Source organism: Stegastes partitus, unplaced genomic scaffold (genome assembly GCF_000690725.1).
Source record: "Stegastes partitus isolate 25-593 unplaced genomic scaffold, Stegastes_partitus-1.0.2 Scaffold96, whole genome shotgun sequence".
NCBI lineage: Eukaryota > Metazoa > Chordata > Actinopteri > Pomacentridae > Stegastes > Stegastes partitus.
This window is the reverse complement of record NW_007577827.1, coordinates 878662-896865: the sequence shown is the minus strand read 5'-3', so window position 1 is coordinate 896865 and position 18204 is coordinate 878662. Positions and strand designations below refer to the sequence as shown.

At 40.5% G+C, this 18204-nt stretch overlaps 1 protein-coding gene across 2 annotated transcripts in view; it reads right to left on the bottom strand.

Annotated features, from left to right (window-relative positions):
- dclk1a (doublecortin-like kinase 1a) overlaps window positions 1-18204 on the bottom strand; it is a 62804-nt gene that overhangs the window by 11317 nt on the left and 33283 nt on the right. Inside the window, exons 4-6 of one of the 2 annotated variants that reach the window (XM_008277371.1) lie at window positions 17419-17526; window positions 17083-17091; window positions 4673-4767 (exon numbers count right to left, since the gene is read on the bottom strand). In XM_008277371.1, coding sequence (XP_008275593.1) covers window positions 4673-4767; window positions 17083-17091; window positions 17419-17526 — 212 coding nt within the window. The remainder of the gene's footprint in view (window positions 1-4672; window positions 4768-17082; window positions 17092-17418; window positions 17527-18204) is intronic. The other variant, XM_008277370.1, reaches the window with a different exon arrangement.

Below are 18204 nucleotides of genomic sequence, written 5' to 3'. Positions count from 1 at the left end.
GCACAAGTGTAATGAAGGAGAACCGCTGGTAAACGTGCATGTGAAGACAATAGTCACCCTCTTAATTATCATAATAATGCTGTAACATGAGGAACAGCTGTTAATCAACAGCACTGAGTGAAAATGAGGCGAATAAAGAATGCAAAATGAAAAATGAAATGACAATGAATTTAATGGTGACTTTCAACAAATGGAAATGAATACATTGAGCAAAAGAAAACACAAACAGAAACAAATGAGCCGGGAAAGAGCTGGCAGCATTACATGACAAAAATCACGACATGTAGAAGATGGACTGCGTGCTGAGATTTTTATGCGTGTGAATGGAAGCCCTCTGCAAAATGCGTGCTTTTTAGATGCATTAACGATATGAATATAAGCAGATCTTTGCGAAATCATTTTGAGGAATAAAATGGCCCAAAAAAAAAAAAAAAGAAACTTGAAAATTGAAGCAATTGCATCTTCCACAGTTTCCTCATGTGGTGCAGCCAGCCTTTTTGGCAGTCATAGAAACAAAATTGGACAAACCATCTAATGACATCAACACGACATGAAATTACAAAATATATTACAGCCGAAAAAAACAAGCACAATCTTTAGTAACAGTACACTCACGTGGATGAATAAGACAACAATTAGACATTTGTAATGCACACTTTCTTCTTCGGTTGGCGCTCTCTCTCTCTCTCTCTCTCGCACACACTCACTCACACACATACACAAATAATTTAATAATGAATCACCCAACACAAAAATATGGACGAAATGAATGAGAGACGGAGCATGCAATTCAATGGATCATGGACATGAATGACTAAACGGTGAGAGGAGGATGTAGGTGACATACTACGGATACAATTAGCACTTTCTTCCTCTCATACACTCACACAAACAGCTACCTGACTGTGCTGCGACACAGACCTTCTGTCTCGCCTTCAATCTGTCAGCTGCTACTCTCCATGTATTGTCTTTTTTATTTTTTTTTTTGTAAATGATTTATTCCCCTGTTTATGTTTTTTTTCACACCTAACCAAGCCAACAGACGGCAGGGAGCTGTGACCTCGCCGGCTCACTCGATTCATCTGTACGTGCTCCAGAGCTGATGCTGACGGAAAAGACAGTTGAGGGTGTGGGCCTGCGTGGACGTCTATGGGTTTAATATGACATATAAAAGCAAGCTGGATATGGTAATCTAGGGTGCTCTCAGTGAGGCAAGTGGCCTTAAAAGGATTATAAGAAGTGCAAAGGGGAAGAAGGGAGGGATGGATGACTTTGTGAATGTAGACCACTCTTTCATGCTTCCTTTGATAATTCATAAAAATGGGTCATAGCGTGCACCGAATGTATAAAACACACGACATGTGCAAGTGTGCATCGAGCTGCAGTCTCCTGACGGCGCACAAATGCCGTTTTCGTGTATGTTTTTTTCTTAACTACGCATGACAGTGTAAGTGATTCTGTGCGCCATTTCTTTAAAACGTGTGCATGTCTGTGTGCCTACAGCTATGTACGCGTTAAAAAGGAAAGGGAAAAAGCCACAGTGCATCACTGTGCCCGCACATTTTGCTCGGGGAAATAGGCTGTAATGGTCTGAGCCGTGCAAGAAACCTACTTCAGGCAGCAAAGTGCCTCTAAGTGTTTAAATGCAGGGTCCAGCGAGGTGAACTGTTTAAATGCAACACTCGTAGTAGGTCACTGAGACTGTGGCTGCTCGGGAAATGGACTTTTTTGTTTTTTTGTAACCTTTATTTAAGAGCTCATTTTTTTAGGTAGCTTTAATGTTTAATCATCTGAAATTTCAAAAAAGATTTTAGCTATTATCAGCGGACGATATTATATTCCCTGATGTTAAAATTCAGATTCAAGGACAAAGATCACTTTTGAGCCACAGTTTGATTAGAGCTGTAGAGCTTTTTAGTGATGAGAAAGGTATTCACACGCCCAACAATGAAAGGATTTGTGTGTGCGTGTGCATTCTACGCTCATGATTATTCATGCGAGTTTACGCGGAGGTGACGAAAAGGACAGAAAATGTGCAAATAGTATCTTGGGCTTCTCAAAGAAGCTTAGAAATCATCTACAAGGGAAATGATGGAGTATGATTTCTCCCTGTGAAGTTAATACTCTTTCATATGGGGGGAAGCGAGAGAGAGAGAGAGAGAGGGGTGTGGGTGTTGGGGGGAAAGTGAGAATGGCTGGGAGATGGAGTGAAAGAGAAATTAGAAACTGTCAGGGATGGGAAGGGACAGGGAGGGAATCGCTAACAGGGCGGATAGAAAAAAGTAAGAAGTGGAAGAGAGAATTACAACGTAATATGGCTGAGGAGTGTGAAGCTGCAGGGTGGAGAGCAGAGATAATGGGCTGTGAGGCTTCCTCCCCTTTCCTTCCAGTCAAAGCCATTGCAGGCTGACGATATAGTGTCAGCGAGTACAAAGCCTGGAATAATCTCTCTTTGAGTAACACACACTCAACTCGTGTTGTGTAAGACTTGAATTTAACTGCTGTTCCGGTGAGGCTCTACAAAAGCTAAATGTTTGATGAGAAAAGTGGACGGCGGCAATAAAGACAGGTAGTGCGGTTGAATTTGGAGAGGAAGGGGGCTTTTTTTTTTTTTTCCCCAATTTTCTCATCACATCTGGTTAGTCCTCCTTCACCTCTCTACCCCTGACTTTTCTCTCCCAGAATCTCTCCTCTGAATCTGTGGAAATTATCTGAGAAGAAAGAAACAGAGACAGCAGAAACCGAGCACTGTAATTGTCTGCATTTGCTGCCCTGAGTTTATTCATTCAGAGGGAAGCAGACGGGAAGAAAGAGAGAGTTTATAAATGCGCGCACATGCCAACCCGTTTCCTCGCAACACTGTAATCTATGGTGACCCAGTTCCATTATAGGCATGAATGTTGAGGCTCTGTTTCACCTTGTTCTGTTCTCAGCAGCTACAACCCAAATCTGATGTGTTCCTGTTGCTCTGGCTGACCTTCATACCACATCAATATAACCATATCGCTGATGGATTCAGAAGCCTACGGGCGCGACTCTCCACCATCCATTAATTCTTCCTGCCTCATCAAATGTAGCACAAGACTGAATCCAGTAAGCCCAACAAATGACTACTTTCTGCTGTGCTGATTTCACTCGTACACACAGCCATACACACTCGTTTATGTACAGAAATGATTCACAAACCGTTCAATTTTCTTTGTGTCCTACTAAAAGGTATTGACTCCAACCCCATTCTTGCCTTTCTTCCCTTAAAAAAAAAAAAGCCTTGTGCCTGCACAAATAATAAATAGCTATATAATTACAAAATAAATCATAGCTGCACCTCTGCTGTCAGGCAGAAAAGTGGTACAATCATGCAGCGCAGATTCAGTCACTGTGTTTGGGAAAAAACATGAGACGTGCAAATGGAGAGCCCATATAAACACATGGCGGGTTCACTTATGTCTGTGTGCGAATGTATGAGGTTGACATAAACTGAGTTTGTGAGTGTTTGTTTACGAGGGAGAAGGAGCTAAATCAGCAGCAGGCTTAGAGCTCCAACAAATTATAGTGCTGCTGTGAGAAACCGGGAGTCTGATTAGGATGCAAGCTGATATTAAAAGCTCACCATCATCACTGTCCAAGGACTGGATTAACAAATACTTTGATCTTGAACGCACACATACTTGCACAGACACACAACAGCCTTGCACGTGAGGATGTGGAATGTGGAATTCAAGGATTTTCCATTTGAGTTGCATGCTTCTGCTCTACACAGTAGTACTTTGTCTACATTAAGAACGAGCTGTACAGTGTACATAGTGTGGTTGCATCTCAGATCCCCGTTAGCTACAGAAAACAGATTCTGATTCTTAGTTTTGGTGGTTTAACAGGGATTGTTTTTTTTGAATGCAGGCCAATGACAGAATACCTGACAAAAAAGAAAAATATCTAAAATAATCAAATGAACTAGTATAAAATGTGTCTCTAAATCATTAACAAGAGGACACGTACAAAATGACTTATCTTAGTATTAAAAAAATTAATTCTACGTCAGCAGTTGGAATTAACTGCTTTTAAAAAATATATGTTGCTAAAAGACACTAAAATGCAATGCAACGCATCGCTTAGTGGCTAAAAAAGGATGCAAACCAATTTTTGCAAAATAAAAACAGATTTCAGTCAGTCAGTCTCAACTTTAGATGGGATATTGCACAAATTACCGACTGACACGTCAGGTGATCTCTATAAGTCAATGATAGCATCGTTCATTGTTGAGCTAGCAAAGGCAGATAGAGTTCTCCATGAGGAACAAAAAGCTATGGGTTAGCATTGGTGGAAATATCACAAAGTATCATCAAAAGTGGAGGGATTGGAAACTTTTAACACGGATCCTATCATGGGCCTGTCATTCTTTAAAACTCCAGAGCAGCACTAGGTGAGGTCAAAGGTCAACGCCCCACCCCTTCTGACATACTAAAGATGTCGGGATGTTGTGGTTTCTTCGTATTCTAGCGACTCTAAGATGTAGTCGGTCTAAGCTCAGTCACGGCTTTGTCCTTTTCCTGAGAACATAGAAGGAATGTGTTATAGATTTACTGATTTGGTGTCACTGAATGCTACCGGGGAAATTGTTTGTGTGTGCCTGTTTGTTTGTGTGTGTGTGTGTGGATGTGCATTGTTGTCTTACCCGGCGTCGGCTGAGGCTGCCCGGGCTGGTTGGGGAGGGGCTGGGAGATTTTCCCGAATGAGGAGTGGACAGCTGACTGGCCGGCGTCCCATTTACTGGAGGGAGAACACAAAAGAGAAAATAGAGCAGGGTGGATGAGAAGGGGACGGACCGGTGGAGAAATATTGAAATAGACGATGCTTTAAATGTGAAGGCATGTTTTCTGGAACAGTTATATTGGTGTCTAGCAGCAGCCCACACTTCCACCCTCAGCATCCATCCATTCACATGAATGAGGCAGAAGAGGAGGAGGAGGAGGAGGAGGAGGACAAGAGGGGGAGCGAGGGAGGAAGAAAAAAGAGCAGTGAAATCCACACCACTCTTTTTCTTTTTTTTCCTTTCTACTTCAGCCAAAATACAAAACCTGCTGCGTTAATTATTCCTGAAATGAGCCACTTCTACTGGAGCTTTTACAGACAGGATTACATAACATTGTAGGTACCAAGTGCATGGCTAGAAGTCAATATACAACACCGGGCTGTCCTCATTTTCAGCCACATCCTTTATTCAAGTGTACTTGTGACCCCGGTTCGGTCTACTTTTTTCCCCACTGCAGCACAGCACAGCACAAAAACCCAATGGCATCCTCTCATTATACAAGAACATTAGATAAATCCACACTGCATTCAAATCCTGTGTGTGGTCAGGAAAAAAAAAGAAAGAAAAGAAAAAAAAAGACTCAAAAAAGCCCTAATGGCATCATTAAGTTGCAGCAAAACATGAGCCCATCTTTCATCTCAGTGAAGACAGGAGTTATTGTTTCTTGGCAACAAGACACTGCTTTGAGAATACAAAAATGGTAACAACTGTTTATTCCTCAAGAGAGATTCAACAACAGCGAGTCCGACTGGAGGTTTATGTCAAGTTTTCCTTCGGAATACAAATCTAATTAAAAACATCCAGGGTGGAATTCAGAAAAACAACCACAGATTCATTATTTTCTTGCAATTTCCAGCCCTTTTCTTTTATTTATGTTATTGTGAGCCAGTTTTTGCATTAGTCTACTGCATGTAAGCGATATTAAACATTTTTGTAGAGTCCATCTAATTACATTTTTCAGAGTCTATCCTTGTTGGTGCAGCAGATAAGTGAAATCTTTGCTCCCTGCCGAGATCAAAGAACTTTCTGAATTATTCAAGACAAATGAAAAAAAAAGCAACCCAAAAGACTGACATAGCACCGGCTGCTATACTATCACACGCGTTTTTTGTTTCATTTTTTTTAATTTCTCATGAAAAAAAAAACACAAAGAAAGTGTTATTGTTTAAGCCATTCCTGGACATATTCATTGATGAAAATCAGCATCAGCGTTACGCACACAGACAGACACTCCTCCCAGTTACACAACGGAAAGCATTAACATTTAAAGACATCTGTCACTGGTTTTCTTATCGCAAAAATAATGACACAAGTCAAAGTCACATCCGTGGTTGACCGGCGAATCGCAAGCAACCCGCATATAGGACGATCCGAGGAGGAATGAATAAAAGTTTAAAAGCGTTTTTTTGGTGGGGGTTCCTACCTTCCACTTCCAGCATGATGGAAAAACACAGTGATAATCCGAAGCAGGGGGGAAAAGAGAAGAAGAAGAAGAAGAAGAAGAGGAGGAGGAGGAAGAACAGCACCTTTGTACGCGCTCCGTCCGAGTGTGATAGTAAACTGTGGTGAATGAGAGACGGAGCAGCGCTGTACTACACGGAGAGGCGGAGAGGCTGCTTGCGCAAACTCTGACGCGCACCGGGAACAGAGATACACAGAGAGAGAGAGAGAGAGAGAGAGAGAGAGAGAGAGAGAGAGAGAGAAAGAGACAGAAGGCTGGAAGCAGAAAAAAAATACATGTACAATTCGGATATTGATTTCTATGCCCAAATTTAAAAAATAAAAATAAAAAATACACAAAGAGAGATTTGAGCTGGGAGCGAAACTTGAAAAAGGGACAGATTGAGCGGAGAGATTGGAACGATCTGGAGGCAGTTTGTCCTGTATGGATTCTGAACAGGGGCGCCTCCAGACATTGTTCATCGGGGTGGCCAAATGGGAAACTCTTGGGGTGGCACACAAAAATTAAATCATAACTGAATTTCAGGAAACATATAAAACTGTGTTAGTATGAAAGTTAAGAAATCACTAAGTGTGCCAATGCTTCAGCACTGAAGCCACCTATTGCTATTCCACATGCACAGTTTAATCTTATTATAGATTCTTTCGACTTGATTTTTGGCATCTCACTTATCCCGCAATTTTGAGAAAACCCATATGAATTAGATATCAAAATGATGGCTCCATCAGGAATGGTGTGCTATGTCTTTTTAAACGAGTTGTCACATGTTTTTATGAAAATCGCAAAAACATGTGTTAAAAATCCCTCATTAAAGAATGGAAAATTTGTGTGAAAATCAGAAATGGAGTGTCTCTCTAGCCTGCCACCAAACCTGCATAATACACAATATGTTCATGAAACTATATCAGCTTGTTCAAAATAACATTAAGCTTCACACTGTGAAAGATGTTTTCCGATATAACTTGCAGTTTAGGAACTTTGAGGGGCTAATCCTTATTCTGCCTATCTGCTCCTCCCTCTGCTCTTCTCATAGCAAATGATCAATAAATCACAGGTGATTGGCTGATTGATACTGGACTACACTTTCAAAGTAAAAGCTCAAAGATGTTAAAAGGTGCTGACCAGGGTTCCTGAAACATTTCAAAATAAAATTGACTAAATTAAACATTATGCATACTTATAGAAGGACATGTTAACCATCAAAGCTTTGTGTTTAAGTTTCTACTGTTAATGTTATTAACTATCTGATGTGCCAAGATAAATACAGGTACAGTAAGCATTTTGATTATTAGGCAACCACCGCTCAGAATAGCCCAGGAGAAAAGATATTGCTTTCGTGTACTTGGGGAGGGGGGGAAAAGCCACCCACAGGTAAGACATTCGACACTAGAAATTCCCCTATGTGTGATGGAAATTTATCTAACGACATCAACGTACGCTATAAAGTGGTGTTTCAGTTGGGTACATTATCCATCATGCCATACCGTATATATATGTATGTAAATTCATCATGTCACATCTGTGCATGTGAAAGGTGTATATAGTCTTTATCATATCTTTATATTCATTATAAATATTGTATTGTTGTATTTCTTGTTGCTTTTTACCATGCCTACATTTCCTTGGTGAAGGATTATTAACTTCATTGTTACTTGGCAACCCATCTTTGGTCGTTACTTCACTGACTAGAGAGGTCATGTTCTATAATGCATCTGTGCACAAAGTAGTGTCACTACTGCAGATATCTGCCTGTTAAACAAAAAAATCTACCTAATAAAAACACTTTATACAACAAAATAGCACTTCGTTTTCACTAAAATAATATCCAGCTTTAATGGAAGTCAACTGTGTAACAAATGACTCAACTGCAGCTGATCCTGATCAATCCTGTCTCCATGTCAGGGCTAGTTTATAACTGTAAGCAATTAATTAAGCTACAACTGTGTTTCACAAAAGTGCATGCATTTCCTTTGTTTTGGAGACATTCGTACAGATGTTGCAGCTGTTTAAATTTGCAGGTAGTTCATAAACTTAGAGCAAAGACTCCAACAAACAGCTGGAAGCAACAAATTAAACTTAACCTCCTCTTGCCCCACTTGCAGAATTATGGACTGTGAGGTCCCTGGGCTATGGTTCATTCTTTAAACATCCTCAAAAGTGTACAAAAAAAAGGAAAAAAGAAAAAAGAAGCTATTTCTGAGCTGTTCATTTCAATCATTTGGCTATTGCAGCATCATGCTCTGCATTTCTATCATTTTCCTATTCCTGAAGATAACTGCATGGCCGAGCTAGAAGATTTGAAATCACGGTGAGGTATTTGCACACCAGTTTGGTGGTTTATTACAGGTTAAGTGGTTAGATAACTCCTGTCCACGTGTCCAAAGGTACCTAAGCAAAAAATCTTGAACCCCAGCTGGCTCCCAGTGTATGTCTATGGGATGCAAACGGTTTTGCATCTGCCAAATGAATGTGATGTAATGGTTTCTTTCTCGATTCATCTGGCATCACCGATCAACATTCACACATGAGGAGCTCTGCTGAGGAGGAGTAAGGTACCACTTTGGCCAGCATGCAATGCAGCCACAAAAGACGGTGTGTTTCAGCTTCTTTCACACCTCCTGTGTTAAGTAAGTAAGTGTTATGGTTGAAAAAAAAAAAAAAAAAAAACTTTACAAGGACACCGTGCTAGCAATGAATATACCTGTCTCCAGCTGTGTGATGTGTTGGTTGATTTATTGGTTACGTATCATGACAGAAATTTAAAAAAACATGGTTCCAGTGAGCATGGTACGTAAACCATAAGCAGTTAATACTAGGCTTCTCGTAGTGTGAAATGAGTTATAATATCTCCAGTTTATTTAAATGTTTACATGTAACTGAAGTAGCACCTGAGTCAATTTAAGTGTGTTCAATAACAAAGTCGAAAACAAGAGTCTACAGCCGTGTTAGCAGGTCGCTGAGGCTCTTTTAGATACAGTCAAACTAAATAGTACAACCCCACAAATGTCAACCTCACGGTGTAGAAGAAAAATATTCATCTTCTGGAAACCATGAATGTTTGGGCAAAAGTATGATGATCCCTTAAATAGCTGTTATATTCAAGTATAAATCCATCCATCCATTATCTATACACCGCTTAATCCTCACTGGGGTTGCGGGGGGCCTGGAGTCTATCCCAGCTGACTTAGGGTGAAGGCAGGGGACACCCTGAACAGGTCACCAGTCTATCACAGGGCTACACTTAGAGACAGACAACCAAGCACACTCACATTCACACCTCTGGATAGTTTAGAATCACCAGTTAACATCAACATGTTTTTGGACCTAGTGGGAGGAAGCCGGAGAACCCGGAGAGAACCCACGCTGCACAGGGAGAACATGCAAACTTCATGCAGAAAGATCCCGGGTGTCCTCACCGGGACGCGAACCGGCAACGGTGCTAAGCACCAAGCCACCTTGCAGCCTTTTCAAGTATAAATCATTTTTCAAAATAACATTAAAGTGAAATTTTGCTGAAATGTTTAGGTCAGGAACAACTCTAAAAACTGGCAACACATGACAAAACAATGCACCTACACACCAACAACACAATTCTATTTTTTCACTGGATTCATTAGCTGTGACCAAAAACAAAAGCTCCAACTGAGGAAAAGCCTAAATACTGTGTACACAGGAGTTTCAATTGAATATACTCAGTATTACCGACAAAATGCAAAATACAAAATACAAAAAGTAGCTTCTCCTTCTTACTTCTTGTAAAACTAAATACATCACACTTTTAATGGGCTACTGATAAAAACACATATGGTTCTAAATATGAATGTGTAGCATATGGAAGTTCACGCATGAGGGCCGCCAAGATGTCTTGTGGGGATTTTAACACACAAAATCAGTAATTTTAGCAGAACTGTGCCTTTTGGCATCCTCTGTAATTAGGAAAACACAGTCAAATATTGCACATTTTTACAAGTTGAAACTACACAAGAGTGCAACAGTGAATGCATTGTTTTTCATAAACACAAAGCTGCCTGGGTCATTATGACTTTAGTGCAAATATCAATACTGCCTTGGCTGTTAATTTGTTTTTCCTGCAGTTTCTGTTGTTTGTTTGGTTGGTTCTCTGCGTGTCAGTTTCTAGAAAGTACATTTTGTACCCTTCATGAGCAGATTTTACAGAGCACAAAAAGCAGTGAAGGCTGCAGACATCATGTGGTCACAGTTCACAGAGCGCCACAGCCAGCGGCAGATCCTCTGGAGATATCCTGGAGATATTTGTGGGTCAGCTGGCTTACACGCTTCACCCACAAAAGTCTCTCCAATCATAGAGAGTTAGTGATGACAGAAAGAGAAAGGTGAGACCCTGAAGCTTCAGACTGATGCTTGCCGACACCATCTGCACATCTCTGTTAATTTTAGCTAACACGAGGCATCAGAGAGACAGATGGCGAGACAGGGAGAGAGAACAACTATGTATGAGTGCAAATTGTTTTCTCACATTATTTTGGGTCTGTGTGTGTGTATATAGACACTCAGCTGGGGTTGTGACATCATCTCAAAATGGAGCTCAAGTGATGACAATGTCAGGCCGAGATGCAGCAACCTGCCCACACAAACAGACACACAGCGGAGACTGATGCCAACGCAGACCTTCAATATGAGAGGAAATACCTGGCATTTCTTTAAACATGACAACAATTCAGTTTTACCTCAAAACTGCAAGGTAGCTGAAACTGTACTTAATTTAATCCTTTATTGTAATCGCTGATAGTGGGTGAAAGAAAAAGTGAAGATGTAATTTGTAACGTAAGATTTATTCAGTTGATTTTTATGTGTTTTAGTGTCATATTTACTTCAGGTTGATGCTTCTGTTTAATACCAAACTATTTGACTTCATTATGATTCATTAGCTGCAGCATGATTCACCTCACAAACATGAAACACATAAGTCTCAAAGCTTTGATGTTCTTCAATAAGTATGAAGAAGGAGAGACATTTTCTGCTGGTGCCGGGAAGCAGACAGAAAACTTGTTTGTTATTACCGGAACTCTGAATTGATTCAGCATATTTCTCAGAAGGCTCATGTTCTTGCAGCAGACAAGACAACGTGCTCGTCTGATAAAGCAATACAAAAGATACAGCAGACGGACAGACAGTTTCAGTCCTCATAATGATAAACGTAATGTTTACACAGATTTTTTTTTTTGTTTTACACCTTTGTCACAGTGCGATACAGAGAATGTGAAGAGGTACTGGCAACAAACATAATAAATGACTGATTGTTTTGTAAGTTGTTTTATGAGCAATAACCTTTGTTTTGTCAGACATGACTCTTTGTCAGATTTAACCATTTATTAACAGTAACGTACATTTGATTTTAGCGGTGACTCTGCTCAAGTGATGCTCAGGACAATCTGAGCAGCATAACATAGACATTCTCTTAGATCACTAGATCCCCCGGCAGAGTCAAGTGATTTGAACATACTGCAGAACAGTATGAACATCCATGTACGTATACCATGTTTAGGAGTAGGAGGAAAATGTTATGATACAAGCTGATGCAGCGGCGAGGAGGCAGCAAGGAGGCAGCGATGTGGCAAGCACAGAGCAAGAATGAATGAATGAATATTCCTGGTTATAAGGCACGCCAATAAGCTGAATAGGTGCATGATAGGGCAGAATAGGACCCCGTGATCAGTCTGACTCCGAGCCTGTCTGAACTATCGCGAAGCTGCATCTGTCGGATGTTGTATGTTTTGCAAAATTTTTTTTGGTTGCATAACTCCAACTTTGTTAGTACAATATGTGCAAATCCTAGTTCACATTTTTGTTTTAAACACAGGCAAACTGTCATATCAGTTTTGAAAAATTAGCTCAGAATTAGTTCCATTTACATGAGTTAGATGGATGAGGACAATAATCTGATGAGGTGTGAAAATCCTCGACAGCTTTTAAATGATTTGTATTCTGAACACAAGGCAAATTTGTCTTTCAACTTCTAATTGTCAAAAATTGATTCGGAGGCTGATGATGTAGCTGTATAGTAAAACACACACAGACACACACATACTGTACACACGACGTATCCACACCACGCAAATGATGTGACATTTATAAACCAACTGGCTCTACCAGTGATGATTTAGGTGTGCCGCATTTAGGTGGGATACAGCAGATAACAAATATTTCAATATCCATCCATCCATCCATCCATCCTTCCATCCATCCATCAGCTGTACATGCCTGATCCTGTAGAATGTCAGACTGTGTGCTGAAGTGTATTTCAGCCGACACAAGGTGAGAAACGGGGTACAACCTTGACAGGCATGCAGATAACTCCGCATACTCACACTTATGACCAATTCAGAATTGCCAACTGACCTCACCGTGCCTGTTTCTCACTAAGAAAACCTCCACAGACACAGTGAGAACGTACAAACTCCACAAAAAAAAGGCCAAAAACCTTCTTGCCGTTAAGTCATTGTTAACTTCTAAAAGGTCTGTTTTCCTTTGACATTAAAATATTCCTTGTTTCGTTTGTAATCTGTGTGAAAAATCCACATGAAGTCTACTTTGATTCACTGCCATAATAAAAAAAAAACAAACCCCGCAACAGCAGTGAATAATTTGTATATGGTAAACATTACAAGTTCTCATTTAATTTTACAGCGTAACACCTTCTGATTGCATCATTTGTGTTTGTATGAGTGTGCGACTGTCTCCCTGTCTGTCCCTCACACACTTCTGCTCCACAGTGGCTGTCTCAGCTGCAAACACACACATTTCGGAGCGGCCCGACACATGGACGGACACCAGGTGGTGTTTGACAGCGCACGTGTTGTGTTGCATGCTCTCGCTCTGTCAGTCTCTCTCCCTTTCACTATTGCAGAGATAATTCTCGCTTCACGTCTGTTCTGTGCAGCTCCTTTGGTCCAGCATATTAGATGCGATAAAGACTTATTTCACGTCTGTGTTGGCTGAATGGAATATTAATATGGGACTTCAAGACTGCTTTCACAACACCCAAAGACCTGCAGCAAGGTTTAAAGAGTTCATTACTGTGCTCTGACAGAATGGATGAGAACATTACAGCTCTACTGGGGCTGGTATCTACACATCTAGAAATGGAGAGAGCTGTCTTGGCTGATGTCTATACTTTTAATTCCAATCTCCAGATCTCAAATTTGGACTGCAATCAAAAGATGCAGTAATTTGAAGTAAAGTGCATTATTTCAGATGCATTACTTTGTATAGTTATTGAATTTATGCTTTTTATATCCATTTTACACAATGTTTAGCTGGAAGACTTCTCACATTGTCCATTGGCGTGTGAAAATGTCTGATTTGATATCAGAAAGCTGCACACTCAAAAACCAAAGACCACAAAAGGACTAAAACATCAAGCACACTTGATAACAATTGCCTCGTGCGTTCCAGTGTTGCGGGGTTTTGAAATAAGCAAATGACAAAACTGGAAGCTGTGATGTTTAAATCAGACTCATGTACAAACAAATGATAAAACTGGAAAATATGATGTCCAAACTGAAATCATGTATACAGTGAACAATCCTGTGTAAACTGCAACCAAATGAAAAAAACCCACAGAATACAGCAACTGAAACAAATGCTTGCTTGAAGCACAAGCTCCCTCTGCATTCCTGTGTGAATTTGAGTTCAAGGTCACGATGGCCCAGCAAGTTTAAAGGATGGTGCCGGGAGAGTCTTGTGACGAAGAACAGTTGTGGTATAGAACGCAGGTGCAGTCGTGAGGGAGAAGAGGCAAAAACCCTGGGTGTGATTTATTTATTTATTTATTTTTAAGGAGGTAGTTGACAACTTGCCACAATTAGAGCACACACCTCGAGACATGAATAAATTCAAACTTAACGGTGACAGAGGAGTCCTGATTGTAGTTGTTTTTTGTTTTTTTTAAAGAGTGGGTTGTGGTTTTTTAGGAAAAGGAGGAGAGTTTTAAAAGTATATAAGAACTTGCAAAAAGATGTTTCATCAGTTAAAATCTGCCAAGTGGAGTCTCATGTTTGTTCGTACAGTTTCTGTATTAAATAAGTAATATTCACATCACACCCCGAAGACTGAAGACTTTTTCTTGCAAACCTTTTTTTGAAGACTCCAATAGTTGATCCAGAAGTGATTTTTTTTTGACTACATGCCTGATTATCACTGGCCCATAGACTGAGTCACAACATGAGGCTGAACTCAGTAACAGCAGGTGACCATCTTTGTTATATTGTTTAATCAAAAATGTACACATTTTGAGGAAATGTGTTGTTGATGTGAGCTGGAATCACGTCTCTCCTGGTTTTAACTTTGCTTAGATGTCATTCCACGCTGTTGCTTCTTTTAGAATTTGCCAATTTGTATGGTAGTTTAGAGCTGCCACTAAGAATTATTTTCACAATTGCCTAATCTGTTAATTATTATTTTGATTTCCTAATTAAATGGTTAGTTCATAAACACACAGAAAACAGTACAAATGCTAATTAAAATTTCTCACATCCAGAAGTGTCATCTTTGAATTTCGTGTTTTCTCTCTAACAGTCAAAAAACCAAAACATATCCAATATACAATGACATAAAACAGAATTAAAAAGCAAATCCTTACTCTGGAGAAGATGAAACCATCAGCGTTCAGTAATTTTTGCTTGATAAATAATTAATCAAAAGGATTGTTTATTTTCATTTTAGCAATAGTCTCAACTGTTACTGTGCAGCAACAGCTACACTAGTTCTGGCAAAAATACATTTATTATTGTTTCTCAAACATGAAGTCTCAATCCAAAGTTTTATATCAGTGAGTTTTGAATGAATCGTAAGTGAACAGCAAGTGGAAATGTGAGGAGCACCAACTTCTTTTATAGAGCAAAATACGGAAGCAGATGTTTGGGGTAATTTTGAAATCGTACCAACACAAAGTATGTCCAAGACAGCAGCTTTGACTCTATTGTTTACAAACCTCTCAGCAGTGTCTGCAGCACATGTAGCAGAGTACGCATCAGAGCTGAGCAGACAGTGGTGTGGAGTCAAGTCTTGTCTTCATGGTAAGTTATTAAACAATATGTATATGAACAATATCAGCCACTATATTGATATTAGAATTTTTTACTCGGTATCGACCCCTAAAGTATGAGTTGGGCTCTGCTCCTTGATACATCAACAAAATTAGTTTGTGAATCATTCTATCTTTTCATTTTCACTATGGTGAGATTGAATCCCGGTAAGACCTACTTGTGATGACATACTTACACTTCAATAACAGAAGGGGCACTTCTATAAGGCATGCAGTACAGCACACAGTATCAGCTGTTGTTGACTCTTATAATTGGGTACATTTTTCCCAAGGGAAGAGAGCATGGTGTGCTTTTAAAGCGAAAAAAAAAAAAAAAGACCAGTCAGGTCAGCCTGGGTCAAACAGCAGATCCGCAGTTAGATTTCATTTCCTGTTTTCGCTCCACTCTCAGCTCCTCCATTACAAACCAACAATGTTTTACGGAGTAAACAGTGCAGTGCGCAACAGCAGTCCGGGGAACATTTGATGATGTTAAGTAGCGGAAGCAGAAGCAGAAGGGAAACATTTCTCAGAAGTGAAAACACCAGGATGGTCTGACTCAGGGTGCCGGCGAGGACAGAGTGTCAGTCAGCTCAACTGCAGGCCATTTCGCAGGAAGTCACTGCCATATTTGGCCGTCACAAGCTATTGTGTCTGTAGCTACATGCTCCTGCTGTGCTATGTTTCCATGGCAACCAAGACGAGTCAGTCTCCCCTCCCTCCGTCTCTTGCTTTCTCTCTCTCACACACACACACACACACAGTCAGACACACACATTAGAATACACCTTCATTTCAGACCTGCAGCAGCCAGTGAGATCAGATAGCGTATGACTCATTCTCATAACCTTTTCCCCAAAGTTTTCAAGCCATCAGCATCCAGAACTTTCTCTTCTCACTCCAGCTGTTTCTGTTTCTCTCACCGCTTCCTCACTTCATCCTCCAGAGCTCAACGCAAAACAAGTGTAGGTTTTCAATCTGCAATGCTACATAGTTGATTAGAGTTTGAAAAAAAAAAATTGCCCTATTCTTTAAAAAAAAAAAAACAGAAATGCATGTGTGCATGTGCTCAAGCAGCAGGTGGAACGAATTCTTTTGGGGGTAGTTTCTGTGTGTTGCATCACCCACTGAATCATCCCCAACCCAATAGGTCTCCGTGCACTCACATCACAAAATAATTACAGTGAGGAAGAAAAGTCAAGTGCGCCGTTGCATAACTAGGCGTTTTACACACAGCCAAAGCTCAAGCTGTGCAATCAGGAAAAGAATGACCTGATATTTGTTAAAGCTCTAAACTAATCACCGAGTCCTCGCCGGCTTTAAGACTGACTGAATGTTTGGCACACACACACACATACACACACTGGTACACTAATGAATAGCTGCATTCAGTTGTTAGAATTTATGCTTCCTTCTTTTTTTTTTTTTTATTGTGCACATCTTGTTTTGCTGTTGCCTCAAAAGGAGTTTCTGGCACATTATCAGGCAACCAAACAATGAAGCAGGTACCGGTGCAAGCTCTCATCATTTTATTACATTTCATTAGTATGTCAGGTGAAGAACGGCTTGTGGGGAGCTGCAGGATTGAGTCACCAGCCCCATTCCCTCTTCTTTCCCTCTCATCTTCACTCCCCCTCTTCTTCTTCTTCCTCATTTTTTTTTTTTTTACCTCTCTCATCCCTGTTTGCATTTTTCTCTACTCCCTTGTGAAATCATTCTCATTTGAATTCATATTGTGAATGCAACTAGACGCAGCTCACATTTGCGTGCGCGCGTGCACACACACACACACACACACACACACACACACACAGTGCCAGACACTCCGCAGAACTCTGATTTCAATGCAGTGTTTATTCATACTGTGCTGCGACGCTGATTAAGTAATGAGCTAGAAAATACTAAGCAATCAGATGAGGAAGTATTAGGACACAAACAACTCCCAGGTCTGAGATGCTGCACAAAATCGTCATGCATCAACACTCACAATGATGTTGTGCTAAATGACACCAACAAGAGGACAAAACGAAGAGCGGACAAGAGGAGGAAAGAAACTTTTTTCTTTTTTCTTTTTGGTCTTACCAGATGCAGGGGACTTGCTGCGGCGTGATTGGATGATAGTCCTGGGGGAGCCTCGGTTGAGAGAGCCCGACATCTTCCCATAGGTTACTGACTTCATCGTGCGGCACTCTGCAAACACAAAGACAAGACAGGTAGAGGTGTTCAGGGACTATTTGACAAAGAGGACAAACCCAGAGCCTGTGGTGTTTAAATCAAGATCCAAACAAGGCAGCAACATGTGAAGGAGGTGAAAACTGCTTCACTTTCTCTTTGCACACACACCAATTGATGCAGAAGGATTTAACATTAGGTTTGTGACACTAGCACATGACTCTGTGTTTTGTGACACACCTGAATGAAGGCTTTAAGACGACAGCTCTGTAGATTTAAAATTCATATTTTATTGATTTCAAGCCAACTATTGTTTTAATTTTTTTCTTTTTTTTTTTTTTTGATTGATTTTGACCTTTAGTCAGGCAAGAAAACACCAAAGCACTGATGTATCAACACAGCTGTAATTGGTTTTACCTTCAGGTCCCCTGCAAAAATGAGTCCTGACCTTCACTGGGCTCGCTTTCCAGACGCAATTATTGTGGTGTTTTGGGAGTGACAACTATGACTCACGGAGGTCTGGTATTCTACAGACACACAGTGCTGATAAATGAGCCATGTGATAGAAGTCACACACCCTCCCTGCTTCCTTCATCCCCCAAAACTTTCTTCCTCTCCTGTTCATTAAACCCAGCCCCATTATAGCTCATTACCATTTGAGACCAGTGGGAAGGGGGAATTGTAAAGACTGGCATG